This window comes from Herpailurus yagouaroundi, unplaced genomic scaffold (assembly GCF_014898765.1).
Source record: "Herpailurus yagouaroundi ecotype Mexico unplaced genomic scaffold, PumYag 295, whole genome shotgun sequence".
NCBI classification, from domain to species: domain Eukaryota; kingdom Metazoa; phylum Chordata; class Mammalia; order Carnivora; family Felidae; genus Herpailurus; species Herpailurus yagouaroundi.
In genome coordinates this window covers 431,544-445,614 of record NW_024412512.1, presented here as the reverse complement: position 1 = coordinate 445,614, position 14,071 = coordinate 431,544, and the positions used below count along the sequence as shown (strand labels likewise).

Genomic DNA, 14,071 nt, shown 5'->3' with positions numbered 1-14,071 from the left:
TCGTGGGGCCCAGCTCGGCCGAATTAATTAGCGGACAGCCTTTCCTCCCCGCTAACTGTGCCCCAGACGCTGGGTCCTGGACGTACCACCGAGGCGACAAGCATCTGAGAGGGTCTGCTGGGTGCCCCCACCTGGGGCTAGGCTGGGGTGAAGGCCCCTGGGACCCCAGCCCCGGACACGTGCCTTTTGCAAAGCCAGAAAGGGACCGTGAGGCAACAGATGGGGCGCCTGGGTGGCTCGGCCCCTTCAGCGTCCAACTCTTGATTTCGGCTCAGGTCACGCTCACACGGTTCCTGGGTTTGCGCCCCGCGTCGGGGTGCTTGGGATTCTCTCTCTCTGCCCCTCCCTGCATGCTCTTTCTTTCAAAATAAATAAACGTAAAATTAAAAAAAAAAGAAAAGAAACGGACAGACCCCACCCTGGCCTGGTCAGTTAGGGAAACAGAGTCACACGGCGGTAGAGCTTGGCGACACAGATGTCATAGGACTTGATCGGACCCTACAAGACCCGTCACAGGACGGGAGGATTCGCGCCCCAAGCGGACGATGGAGCAGGAGGCCCTGAGCAGCCCTGGGGGTCCTGGCATCCCAAGGGCCCCTGCTGTATACTCACAGCCAGCCAGGCTGCCCCCTCCCCCTCCCAGCTGCCCCAGGGAGCAGAGGACTTGCTCCCATTTGTCAGAGGGGGAAACTGAGGCCCACAGAGGGCGGTGGAGGATACAGCACCCCGTGAAATGTCCATCCCAGGGCCCAGCCTCCAAACAAGCGAAGAAGCCGTCACGACGGATCCCGGAGGGCCCTCAAAGACGCCTCTGCCTGGCAGATTCCAGACCCGACTCCAAATTATTAGTTCCGAGTGCCCCTCCCAATCCGGGCCGAGGGCCCCAGACACACATGCACATCCTTGAAGTTTACGCTCATTTTATTATAAAAAAATACAGAATCCAAAGTTGATTGTAATGGAGGGGGGGGGGGTCCCGGTCGCCAGCTCCAGGCGTGACGCCACCACCCGCCCACGATGCCCCCTACAAAAGCCCCCCACCCGGCATCCAGGAGCCGTCTCCTGGCGGCCTCGCGCCATATATATTTATATATAATATATATAAAACACAGATCAGGAAAGGCGGGTAGGAAATATGAAATCTGTATAAATGCGGTTTGCTTCTTTAAAGTGTCGGGGGGGTGTCTTTTCTTGGTGGTGGCCCCCGTGTTTCCTTTTGTCCTGTCTTCTTTTCTCTTACAAACGTTATTAGTTCGGAGAGTAGGGGCAGGGGCTCCGACAGACACACGAGCTTATTGCGAAGTGCGGCTTCTACTCTAAAAAGTCCCCCCACCCCCCCGCCAAAATAAAAGTGCCCCCCTCCCATGAAGGGGTAAGAAAAAAAGAAACTTTCCAGGCCATCCTTAGGAATACAGTAAAAATAAATCACAGTATATGCTTGCTGGCTCTATTTACAGAAATGTCACGTCTTCTGGGCCTCGGGGGCGAGCGGGTGAGGCTGGGGGGACCGGGCGGGGCCTAAGCGGTTCTAAGACGGGGGGGGGGGGGGTTGGTGGGGGCCCCCCGCCCCACACGGGGCTCTCTGGTGAGGCACCCCGGAGGGAGGAGGTGGGGGGGGAGGGGGGAGTGGGGGGTGGGGGGGGGGTCTGAGGTGGGCTCTGATTCCTGGGCCGGAATTAGGGGCACGCATCCCCGGCCCCTTCCGTCTCAGACCGGCCTGTCCCAGGGTACCTGGAGGGTCGACCAGACCAGGGGTCTCCAGATCCCCGTGCCCCGGGGGGGGCCAGGGACCCACGCAGCATCCACTCTGTCTCCTTCCCAAAGTTACCGGCAACAGCAAGGAATAAATTAAATTAAAAACTCAAGTCTTTCTGATTCCGCCGTAAAAGAAAAGCCCTAGCGAGAGGTTCTTGGGCTCTCCGGCACCCTGGAAGGAATGGCTTGGCCGGGAGGCTGGACAGACACCCGGCCTCTCAGGCATCAGGGCCTTTAGCCGCGCCCCCCAGGGCTGGCCCTGGGGCGGTGGACAGCCCCCCCCCTGCCTGGCAGGGCAGCACCAGTCGTGGGAGAAACGGAGTCTCTGGCTGGTCTCTCGGCGGGGCATCCAGGTGGGCCGGGACTAGGAGCCCAGGAGGGTCCACAGCACAGGGACAGTGCTGAGGACCAGCTGGCAGGCGCCCAAGCCACTGCACGAGTTATTGCTGGTGAAGATGGGCTCCGGGGCCTCGTACAGGGTCTCGTCTGGGGGGACACGGAGACAGGATGGTCAGCAGGTGGCCCCCCTCCCCACGGGGCTGCACCCCCACCCCCACATTCTGCCTCAGCTGTCCCTCCCAGACCCGGAGATTTCTGTCCACCTCGGTCGGGGCTGTGCCTTTTGTGCAGAGCGTGGCAAACAGCAGGTGCCAAATGCGTGTCCGGCGCCTGGGTGAAGTCGCAAGGCTGCGGAGACCCCCCCCCCTTCTCTGCGTGTGGCTTTGATGTTTCAAGAGCTCAGAACGTGGGCCCTTTGGCCTATCTTGGGGAACCTTCCTGGTGTTCACTCTTGGATGAAAGGAGCTACGGCCTCAGCAGAGGGCCCGGTCACGGACTTCACCCTCACTCCCGAAGGTCTGAAATGCCGTCCTCGTTCACACGTGAGGAAACTGAGGCTCGGGGTCAGGAGCCGCCCCCGCCATTGCTGAGGTTGAGGGACTCCCCCGGGCTGTGTTGGGACCACCCCCTGGCTCTGCCGAGCCCTCCGTGGGCTCTGTGGGCTCGGGACACAAGGGTGGGGGATGAAACCCTGCACGATGCCCTGAGCACTCACTGGTTGGCCGCACGTAAACCTTCAGCCTCAGGCAGGGTCGGTCCACAGCATTGGGCGGTGTGGCAGCTGGAAGAGAGGGGGATGGGGGTCGTGGAGTAGGGGGCTCTCAGTGCCAGAGACCTCCTGGGGCTACATCCCCTTCCCCACACTGGTAACTCGACCCTGACCCAAGGCTACGGGAGGTTCTGCCCATAAAACTCCTAACCACACCTCAAAGCCCTAGACACAATGCCCTCTATTTCCCAGAAGTCCTCCCGCATACTTCCCCTGCCCCTCCCTTGGCTGAACCCCGACCCCAGAGACTGGGGGTGCCTGTGTCTCGTTGCACGTCACCCCGAGGCAGCACAGAGCAAAGTTCGAAGGTGTTGAATAAAAATGTTTTTAACCAGTCAGAACAACAACAACAAAAAAATCAGTGTAACCAAATGACTGATCTGGGATCGAATACCTGCTCCCTGGTGTCTGTGGGCAACTCACCCCCTATCTGGGCCTCGTGCGTTGCACAGTAAATGCTCTGGAAATGATTACTTCCATCTGGGAGCTCACAGAAGCCAGTCACCCCTGGGAGACAGGCTATGCGCCCACCTCGCGCGGAGAGGGACGCACCCTGCTGGAGGTCACAGGGAGGCCGAGGCGTTAGGTCCCCACGCCTCCAATTCCACCTTTCCTGCTCCCTGCCTCTCGGCCCACACGGCCCACGGAAGCTCCCGGAGGGGCCGGGGTCACACCATAGCAGTGAGTCATGCGGGAGGCGGCCTGGGGACCAGGGTAGGGAGGGGAAGGAGGCCTGAAGCCCAGTGGGGGCCACGGGGGTTCGCGTGTGACAACGGCACGGGCACACCCCCCCCCCCACCCCGTGTGCACGACCCGGCACACGGACACGCTCAGGCCTGTCCCCCTGTCCTCTTGATGGCCACTGCCTCTGCCCGCCCCCCAGAAGCCCCTCACGCTGGAAGATGAAGACAAAAAAGCATGTAATAAAAATAACATTCGTCATAGAGTAATTACGATAATTATCTTTATGAAACTCCCGTCCTGGAAAGAAAAATGTAATTTTTTTATATTACTAGGACTTAATTTAAACACCTTCTCCCTTCCTCCACCCGCTTCTTCCTTGAATTAAAAGGAAAAAAAATCCAAGTAGAGCAGAAAGAACGAAGCCTCACAGAGTTTAACGTGACGCAGTGGGAAGGAGGGTAGCGAGGGGCTGCGTCTCCCCACGGCCCCAGGGGCAGGCCCCGCGCCCCACCTGGCTCCCTGCGGGCCCCCACGAGGCCGGCCGAGAGATGGGGATCTCCGTGCCCCTCGGGGTCTCAGTGGCTCTGCAGAGGCATCAGCCCCACACCAGCGCGGGCTCCCCGATGCCCCCATGCCGGTGGGGACAATGCCTAGACTCCCGTGTTCCTGGCTAAGTCCCTGCAGAGTAACGGGCTGCCGAGGGCACAGCAGCGTCCTGTCCCCAGACCCTGCCATTGGCACTTTAGGGGGAGGAAGAAGGGTGCCCCTGGAATCCCTCCCCTCTCCCATGTGCAGCAGAGCCAGGGACAGCCTCCCTCAGCCCCGCCCACTCGCCGCGGGGCTGTGCCTGAGGGTCCCCAAGCCCTGAAAAGCAGCTCCTCCCACAGTCCGCGGGGAATCTTGGGCCAGGTGGGCCTGGTCGGGGGAGATGGTGGGGGAGGGTGGCCGGGGGAGGGCCTGGGAGCTCCCCGCCCAAGCCAGGGTGTGATGGGCAGAACCCGAGCTCTGCCTTCGCCCCTGGCTTTGACCACGCTCCCCTCCCCCACCAGAGTCCCTACACCCGTTTGGGGGGGGGGGGAGGGGCAGTGACCACCCCTGATCTCAGTGCCGGCAAGTTGATGGTGGAGCCATCCGCTCCCCCAGCCCAAAGGCCCAGTGGCTTGATCCAGAGACAGGTCACAGAGGGGCATCTGCGGGTTTGTGACCTCGGCCCCACTCTGAGCCTCAGTTTCCCCGTCTGAAAATGGGAACTCTAGATAGTGGGGCCTCTGGGGCTTGCGAGAAGGATGATTCCATTCAAGCGCTTGACCCGGGAGACACAGAGGCCAAGGCTGGCCCAGACCCCATCTCCCCATACCAGGACTCTGCTGCCCCCCAACCCCTGCGCCCCCCCCCCCCCCCCCCCCCCTTCCACACTGCCACATTGTCTCTACCTCCTCCTGCTCCCCCCACGTGCTGCTCCTCAGACCCCACCCCCCATGCACCCCTGGCCCCCCTCCTGCAACCCCCCCACCCCGCACCCCCGCACTCACAGATGTAGTAGTACTCATGGCCCGGACGGAACTCGAAGCCGAGGGAGAAGGGCGTGAAGAGCTGGAACTTCTCCGAGAACTTGAGCGGCCCCCCGGGCGCCGCGGGCCGGTTGCACTCCCAGCGCTTGAAGCCGCGCTGCCGGTGGTCGCAGGACGCGTGGCCCTCGCCGTTGACCATGTACAGCACGTAGTGCTCCATGCGCTCGGCCGGCGGCAGCGGCGCCCCGTAGTGCGGGCAGTAGATGTCCAGGTAGTCGTTGATGCTGACCTCCACCGTGTAGCCCCCGCCGTCGTCCGCCGCGCCCGCGTGGAACCTGGGCCCCGCGGTCCGCGCGGGGAGGCCGGGGGGAGGGGGGGGCGGGGAGCACGAGGGGCGCTGGGTCAGCGCGGGCGGTTGCGGGACGGGACGGGGGCGGGGCCGGCGCGAGGGGGGGACCCGAGAGAAGCTCCGGGGCGCGGGCCCACGTGCCCCACCCCCACCCCCCTCCCCCCCAGGCCGCCCCGGAGCCTCCCGCCCGCCACCAGGCGGGCGTCGGGGGAGGAGGGGCGGTCGCCTCGCCGGGCATTCTGGGTAACCGCAGGCGACGGAGCAGGTGCGGAGCCCCCGGGGCCCAGCCTCCCTGGCGTAGGCCGCGCGTCCGGGCCCTTCCGTGACGAGGCCGGCACGAGCTGCCCCCGCTCCCCGTCACGAAGTCCCTCTCCAAATAAACGTTACTTTTTGACTGCCACGTACCCTCCTCCAGGCAGTCCCCAGGCTGCCCACCACAGGCAGCCGCCACCGTGGCTTTTCCTCGGCAGATCTGACTGCCAAGGCGGCACAGGTGGGTGGGGCCTGGAGCTGGGTGTTCTGGACCCCTCTCCTAGCGTCAGTTTCCTTGCAGGGGGGAGGGGGGGGCAGGGTTTGGCGGGAAGGTCGCCCCAGCCCGGCTCAGAGGTGCTCTGGGTCCCGCCCCCAGCCTCAACTCCTTACCTCCCATGTGACCCCAGCAAGTCCGGGGATCTCCCTCCAGGGCCTCTGCAACTTGACAACCTCCCGGTCACCTCACCAGGTTCCCCCACCCCTGCCGCCTCCGCCCCTCAGCCCCGCTTCCCAGCCTTTGCCCTGGAGGTCCCAACTGTCAGGCAGCCTGTGCACGCAGCCTTGGGGAGCCCCCCCAGACCCAACTTCGTCTGGCGAGGATGGAGGTCAGCTCCCCCCACCATCACCGCCTCAGGCCACAGCGACAGGAGCCCTTAGATCTCCCGGACGCGGTCTCCTGGGTCCCTGTCATGTAAACGCAGCCTGGACCGAGGAGGGACAAGGGGGCCTCCGGAGAGGAGCTTTATTAGCACATAAAAGGCCTAAAAGCAGAGGAGGGGTGGGAAGCCCCTTCTCCCTCTCCGTACAAGCATGGAAACTGAGGCCCAGTGAGGGTCGACAGCAGAAGGGGCCCAGGCTGCTTGGACCCCAGCTTGGCCACGCCACACCACGCCACGCCTCTGTGGCCCAGTCCGCGGGAGGGAGCCGAGGTGCGGCCCCCATGCCGGGCAACTGAGGGGGGGGGCAGGATTATCAGCCGGCATTGGCTGCCCCCCTGCAGCCCGGAGGCTCTGCACCAGGTCGGGGCGGCTCCGGGGACCCCAGAGGGGGGAGTGAGGCAGCGGGAGACCTTGCTCACTCGTGCCTCAGTTTCCCAACCTGACACAGGAGATCTCGTGGGGATGTCAAGTCTGCGGCTGAGGCGCAGACTCCCGAGAATTCCAGCTCGGAGAGTCGGAGGGAGCAAACTCACCTCCAGCCCTTCCCTGCTCTCGGACCGCCCAGGAATGGGGAGCTCTGCCCACCCCCACAGAAGTGGGATGCTGTTTGCAGATTCAGTGAATACAGCAGAGAGACTCGGGGAGTGGAGGTCAGTTGGGGGCTGCAGATAGTTCTGTGTTCAGGCTCGGGCTTGCACCCAGCTAGGTCTTGTGGTTCATTCTCGTCTCAAAGCCTCAGTTTCCAACTCTGTACAGTGGGAACAGTCCTTGAGAACGCCACTCGTGTACATAGCAGGCCCTGCACAGAGGCAGGGCAGCCCAAAGTCAGGCTGGGACAGGGTGAGGGTCAGGCTCACAGCAGGGTCAGGCTGGGACCAGGGTCAGGCTAGGTCAGGGTCAGGGCCAGGGTCAGGCTCAAAGCACGGTCAGGGTCAGGCTCATACCAGGGCCAGGCTGGGACAGGATCAGGCTGGAGCAGGGTCAGGTTCAGGCTGGGACAGGGACAGGGTCAGGCTGGGGTAGGGTCAGGCTGGAGCAGAGTCAGGGTCAGGCTCACAGCAGGGTCGGGGTGGGGCAGGGTTAAGCAGCGACCCTGCCCATATGCTGGGCTGCCCCTCGGCTGGCCAAGCACGGGTGTCTCATGGACTGGCTGTGCTCTCTGGCCGCTTGGGCGAGATCGATGCAAAAGCCACTCCAGGCTTTTTCAAAAGTCGTTTTCGCTCCTTCCCAGCCCATTGAAAGCCCCATTGATCAGCCAATCGATGACAGCCGTGGCCAAGCGCCTGCCAGGACCACCCAGGCCCGACCTGCAGGGGAGGTGGAGGTCGGGAAACGACGGTGTGGGGGAGGGGGGGGTACAGGACCGGCCCCTGTGCTGATCCCGGCCCCCTCTGGTCCTCAGTTTCCCCTCTCCTCCCTGGCCTCTGCTGCAGGGATGTATGCTCGGCCTGAAAGGGAAGAGCTCAGCTCTCTGCGGAGCCTCGCAAGACGAATGGACTCGAGGGTGGGGCTGCCGGGGCATCGCCGACTCCCCACCCCACCCCTGCCCGTGCTTCTCCATGGTGCCTGCCTCCCCTGCACTGGACCAACGCCGTTCTCCTCTCCTGTTTAATCTCCCGAAAAACGTCCAAAAGCGAGGCTGCTTTGCTGGCTCAGAGGCTGGATGCTTGGGCCCCGCCAGGCGGGCCAGGCTCCTGGCCTCCCCAAACCCGGGGCTCGCTTTTCTGAGCGTAAATCAGACCCACTGACTCACTGACTCAGAGCTCCCCCATCACTCAGAATAAAACCCACGGTCCTCCCGGGTCACGAGGCCCGCATGGCCTCACTGTTCCCACCCAAGTCGTCCTCCAACTGCCCCCAGCTCACTCCTTCCAGCCACACCAGCCTTCTGGCCGCTCCGGTTCCCACCCCAGGGCCTTTGCATGTGCTCCTCTGCCCAGCCTGCTCTCTCCCGCCTCCTCCACCTCATCACATATCTCATTCCAACATCATCATATTTTTACCTTTACACAGTCTGCTGTCCGCCCCCCCCCCCCCCCCCCGCCCCGGACCCTGGGGGCCAGCCTCCTCCTCCGCCCCTTTCCCTCACCGCCGGCACAGGCCTCATGCACAGTGCCTCCACACGTTTGTTGATCAAACAAAGGCCAAAGATTCAAGGTCTTTGAGGTGCCGGAGTCACAGGGAGCAGACAGTGACCCACACGTGGAGTGAGGACCCCCGGCAGGTGCGTCCCAGAAGAAGCCCCCACCCCTCCAGCTCTAGCTGCCTAAGCGGACCATTGTTTTCTCCTCCCCGGCTCTAAAATAGCGATGGCCTTGCTGCGTGGCCATTTCCCGGTTCCAAGTTGGCGGGCAAACCAGGGGCGGGCGCCTGGCCCCTACTCAGGGTGGCGCCTGTGCGGGGGAAGGGCCCAACCCCAAAACCCAGCCGGTGCAACCGAGACAAAGCTTTCATTTTCGCCATTAGTGAGGAAGCCTGATATGCAAATGCTCCATGGGAGCAACAGAGAGAGATAAAAACTCTCACTAAGGGGTTAATGACTGACTTGGGACGGGTTCCCAGACAGAGGGCTCCTGAGGCTTTCAGACGTACGGCCCTTTCCCCTCCCGTGCCACACCTCCACCCCCACGCTCGTTCACCCTGCCGGCTGGCTGCCAACGTGCACTCCTCCAGGCAGCCCTCCCAGCCCCTGGCGGACCCGACCCTGCCCGCCAAACCCACCCCTACCCCGCAGCCGCCGCGCCCCCCCCCCCACGCGGCTAATTAGCTCCAATCGGGCCATTGTCAAGTCATTAGACGCTAATAGCAAAGCAACTAATTAGGAGTCTCGCCCAAAATGGGAGTGGGAAGGGCTGTGCCACCCCCCCCCCAGACTAGAAGTTGAGGCAGGGGTGAGGCGCCAGCAACCTGAAGCCCACACCACCCTGCCAGCTGCACTTGGGACCCGCTCCCTGGTCTGAACCCAGTCACGCCGCCTAGTGACCAAGACCCCAGGGAAGGACACACCCAGGCGGGCCCTGGGTGGGCAGCAGGGTCCCGAGGCCCAGGCCGGGGCAGGGTCAGCCCCTCCCCACCGCCATCCCCGGCGAGGCCCAAGACCTCGGCATGCACCCCCAGCTTTCTGAGGGGTCGAGAAGACATTCCCCCACCTGAGGCCTGGCCACCTTCCTTCTGCTGCGGTGAGGGGCGGGGGGGGGGGGGGGGAGCCTCAGAGAAACCCGGGCCCCCAGGTGGTGCGGGGTCAGCCTCGGGGAGGGTGTGTGCGGAGGGGGTGGGTAACTGAAGCAACGACCCGACCCCGGAGCTGAAGCCAGAGGTCAGCCCCGCCTCTGGGCCCCGGGGTCAGCAGCACACAGGACGTGGCTGTCCTGGACCCCCCCCCCGCCCCCACCCCCCCAGTGTCCTTAGCCGGCCTTGGACGCAGCAGCCTCTAGGACTGGGGACAGCCCGACCGGCCCGCCTTCCCCGGAGCCACGGGTGAGTCACTGTCTCCGGGTCCATGAAAGGGAGGCATAACGGGGTGGGCAGATCGGACGGGTGCATGGCTGTGGCCGGGCCGGCCGAGGGGGCAACTTGGCTCGTGTAGTGAACGGAGCCGCTTGAAACCAAAATTCCCCAGGTCCGACGGGGCGACCGAGGCGTGGCGGCCGAGCCCCCAGGGCACAAGAGAGCAGGCGTGGGGGCGAGACCCCGGCCAGGGCTGGCCTGCCAGAGTGTGGCTGAGGTGGGGACCGAGCTGTGCCGGTGCACCTAGCTGTCATCCGTGTGGAGGCACAGACGTGGCACGGGGTCTGGGGCTGTGGGGGGGGGGGGGGCACAGCCGAGCCCTCCCCCTGGACCCATCTCCAAAGGAGAGAAGTCCCCCCAAAGCCACGCCACGGGGCAAGGCTGGCCGCGTCTCCCGCTCCTGAGGGTAAGGAGAGGGGTGCGGGCCTGGCTTAGGCCGATGGAAGGAGACGGCCGGGCCCTCAGAAACACCGCCCCCCAGACCCCCTGAACGCACGTGCTGCCCCAAGAACCACGTCCACGGGTGACCCCGAGGGGCCCGCAGACCTCACGGAGACGTCTGGGGGGGCCCGGGGATCAGAGCTGCCAGGGCCAACGCAGGCACAGCGCCCCAAGGGGAGGCACCGAGGCTGGGGACGGGGAAGGCCCTGCTGCCCATCAGACCCAGAGGCAGCCCCGGACAGAAGCTGCCCAGGCCCGCAGGGGGGGGGGGTGGGGGGCGGCCCTCAGAACTGCCTCCCCCACCCCCCTCCGCTGTTTCTCGCCTTGTCCTTCGGGCTGGACCGTCGCTGTCCGTGCAGATTTGGGGTCCAGCCCCAGAAGCCCCTGTGTTCACCCGCAGGAGCTGCCTCGGTTTCCCTCTCTGTCGGGGACCTCCGAGCCCCTGGGGTCACGCCGGGGCCACAAAGGCCCTGCCACCGTCTGCCGACCGCCACACCTGTCGGCCCCCACTTACGGAGACGCGGAGGCTCCGGGCGGCCAAGCCGCCTGCCTGAGCTGGTGCCCGGGCTCCCCGCGGCACCCCCGGGCCCCACCCTCGGGCCCCGGGTGCCCAGACCCAAGCGGTCTCGCCCTCCAAGCTCTGAAAGCCAGGCGGACTGACCTCTCTCGAACAAAACCAAAAACCCTCGTACAGCAAAATATGGCCTCACCCGCGCAAAGCCACTTCTCCCCAGGCCGCGGGCAGGGCTGCAGCGCCACGGGGAGCAGGGAGGCCCGACGCCTCCACCCTGGGAAAGACCCTCTCCGGTCGCCACTTTCCTATCTGCACCCCCACACGCGGAAGCACACGCAACCCCCTTGGAACGCTCCCGCGGCCCCGAGCCGCCGGGTGCGGGTGGGTTCCGGGCCCACAGCCCCCGCCCGCATCGGCACCACGCACACGTGCAGGCCCGCGCTCGCCACTCGGGTGGGGGACTCGGGGACGGCGGGCGCCCTGCACAGTCCCCCGGCGAGGACCCACCCGGCTCGAGGAGGGGACAGAGGAGGACAGCCAGCCGGGCCGCCATCGCCGGAACCGTCCGCCCCCTCACCGGGGGCCCTGGGACGGCCGGGGCTGGGCCGCACGCGCAGCCACACGCGTGCACTCCGCTCACAGATGTGCTAAAGACACACGTGTGCGCCCCCCGCGCGCGCGCGCGCGCACACACACACACACACACACACACACACAGCCCCCCCCGCCCCCCCCCGTCCTCCCCGGTGCAGACACGCACACGCATACGGGCACGCGCACCCCCGGGCACGCGCATTCCACGTGCAGACGCGCCGTGCGAACACGTGCACGCACTCTGGCACAATCACGCACACGCGTGTGCAAACATGCCAGAGCCGGGAGGCACATGCGTCACCCTGCCACGCAGGCGTGTGTGTGAGTGACCCCTGCACGCCGCGGGGAAAAAGCACGCGAGTGCACGCGGCGACACGGGCGGAGACACGGAAGCCTGAGCCGGAGGCGCACCGACCTTCCGCACACAGCACGAGCCCCCCGCGGCTGCACACGCGGCCCCGCCGGAGGGCCCAGCCCCACTCGGCCGCGGACAGGTGCAAGGACCAGGGAGGAGCCGGCGCGCGGCCGGCCCGCGGGGGTGACCCGCCTGCGGGTGGCTGACCCGGACAGCGGGGCCCCACCCTGCCGCGGCGGTGACGGTGGGTGCGGGGCTCGCTCGGCCACGTCCACCAGCCGCGTGTGCGCAGGAAATGCGCTGCGCGGCAGGAGGATGTGACTGGGAACACAGAGCCACATACTTATTACCTTGGTGCAGGTACGAGGCCGGGCGGGCACGCGTGGCCGGCCTCACCGCGGCACTGCCTGTCCGTTCCCCACGTGAGCACACCCGTCCCTCCAGCTCCTGCACGACTGACTGCCTGTCCCCCCACCCAAGTGTGCCCAGCCCTCGTTCTGACCCCTTCCCTGCTGTGCCTTTTATGTGCGCCCCTTCTCTTGGGCACCCCCCCCCCCATCTCCTCCACCTGCCGCCGCACTGATCCGTTGCTAACCCAGCCGGGTCTCTCGTCTCTACCCGCGGGACTGCCGCCAGCTCCAGGCCTGCTCGCGGACCCTGCACCTCTGCCCTGGGCAGCCGCCCCCCGGGGAAATCACCATTCCTGGGTGCCCTTGGACCCGAGGCCCGACACCGCCCCTCCTCCCGTGTCCGACACGCACCCTGTCACCGGCTGCAGGTTCCAGGCCAGCCGGCCCCGGGGCGGCGAACCTCCCGAGAGGTCCCTGGGCCACCGAGGCCCTCGGGCAGCTGGTCGGAACAGGACTGTCAGGTCAGCAGCAGGAGGCGCTCGGGTGTGAGGCCAGAGCCGGGCACCTGGGGCTGCCTCGTCCCCCCCCCCCCCCCCCCCCGGCCGGGATCCTGTCCACAGCCCTGTGGCAGGTGGGGCGGCAGGCAGCCCCAACCACCCCCTTCCCGTCCCCATTCGAGGCTCCTCGTGTGTTTGGCGTTTGCTAGAACAAAGGACAGGCCATGCCTGGGACGGAGATTCCAAAGCTGAAACCAAAAACTTGGGCCGGGAAGGCGCTGCCCGCTGGGCTCCCCCGCTCGGCCGCAGGGAAGAGCCTTAATCAAACCCACATGTGACCAGCAGGGCAAGGCGGCCAGGGAACCCGCTCCGCGGTGGCCTGACTGTCCCTGTGCAGCCCGGGGTCTCTGCCCTCAGCCCTGGGGCCCAACCCCACAGCTGAGCAACTGAGGGGGGTGTCTGGGTGCGCTCCCTGCCCCCCACGGCAGGACAGTGGCTACCCTTGTCCCAGAGCCTGCCTCAAAGACGGCCCTTTATGCAACTTTCTGCCCGACAGTAACGGGATGGCAGAGGACAGTGAGGGTGTCTTGACCGGCACTTGAAAGGGAGAGAAAGTGACCAGTGGCAGAGGGACAGGAAGCAGAGAGGCTGGCCTCCTCACTCCCATGCGCAGCCCAGCCGGCCCTGGGAACGCCGTGGGAGCCTGGGTGCCGGGGCTGACCCCTCGGAGTGCTGAGCTCCAAACCCCATCTCCCGTGGGCCCCCCGGCCTTGGAGAGCCGGCGATGGCCCAGAGGCTTCTGCCGATGTCCAGGTCATGGTCAGTTACCAGCAAACTTTTCTCAGTCGAATTAGCCAGGACTCCGGCTGCCCCCCAAATTGCACTTAGCGCTGGGCGCCGAAGGGGTTGTGCGGGCGGGCGGGCAGGACACCGCAGCCAGGCGTAGCAGGCTGGGCACGAGGCCACCTGGGTCCCCACCTCCGCTCGTCTCCCCTCACCGTGACCTTGAGCCAGCCACGCATGCATTCTGTGCCTCAGTTTCCCCATCAGCACCAGGAGGACGGGAGAGGATGCCGCCGGGCCAAGACTCCCAGGACCGCTCCTGGGTGCCTCAGTCTCCCCACCTCTACAAAGCTAGGACCTTGGGCCCCCTGGAGCGAAGACTTGGTCCTGGTTTGGTAGGGAGGAACAGATCAACTTCCCCGAGTTCACGTGGGGACCCACCCGCAGGACGCGCCCACGGACCCCTTGCCCCCCGGGGGAGGCCGCGGTCCCCCACCCGGCACAGTTCAGCGATGAGGTTCCCCGGGGGATCTCCACGAACTCCGACGCCGGCAGGCGTCCCCGGAGAGGCCCCAGGATGGGGGACCCCCAAGTCCGGGAAAGGAACTCGGGGCCGCCCAGCTTCGGAGGGTCCCCCCGAACTCCGGGGGCTGGCGGCGCTCTGGGCGCGCAGGGCGTCCGGTGGGGCGCCCTGCGCGTGTGCGGGGGGGGG

The 14,071-nt window shown here is 65.7% G+C and overlaps 1 protein-coding gene across 1 annotated transcript in view; it reads right to left on the bottom strand.

Annotated features, from left to right (window-relative positions):
• Positions 1-1,920: 1,920 nt before the first annotated feature.
• The window catches only part of EFNA2 (ephrin A2), a 14,740-nt gene continuing 2,589 nt past the window's right edge, over positions 1,921-14,071 (bottom strand). The window contains exons 4-6 of the mRNA XM_040461702.1: positions 5,080-5,393; positions 2,810-2,875; positions 1,921-2,241 (exon numbers count right to left, since the gene is read on the bottom strand). Coding sequence (XP_040317636.1) covers positions 2,120-2,241; positions 2,810-2,875; positions 5,080-5,393 — 502 coding nt within the window. The 3' untranslated portion in view covers positions 1,921-2,119. The remainder of the gene's footprint in view (positions 2,242-2,809; positions 2,876-5,079; positions 5,394-14,071) is intronic.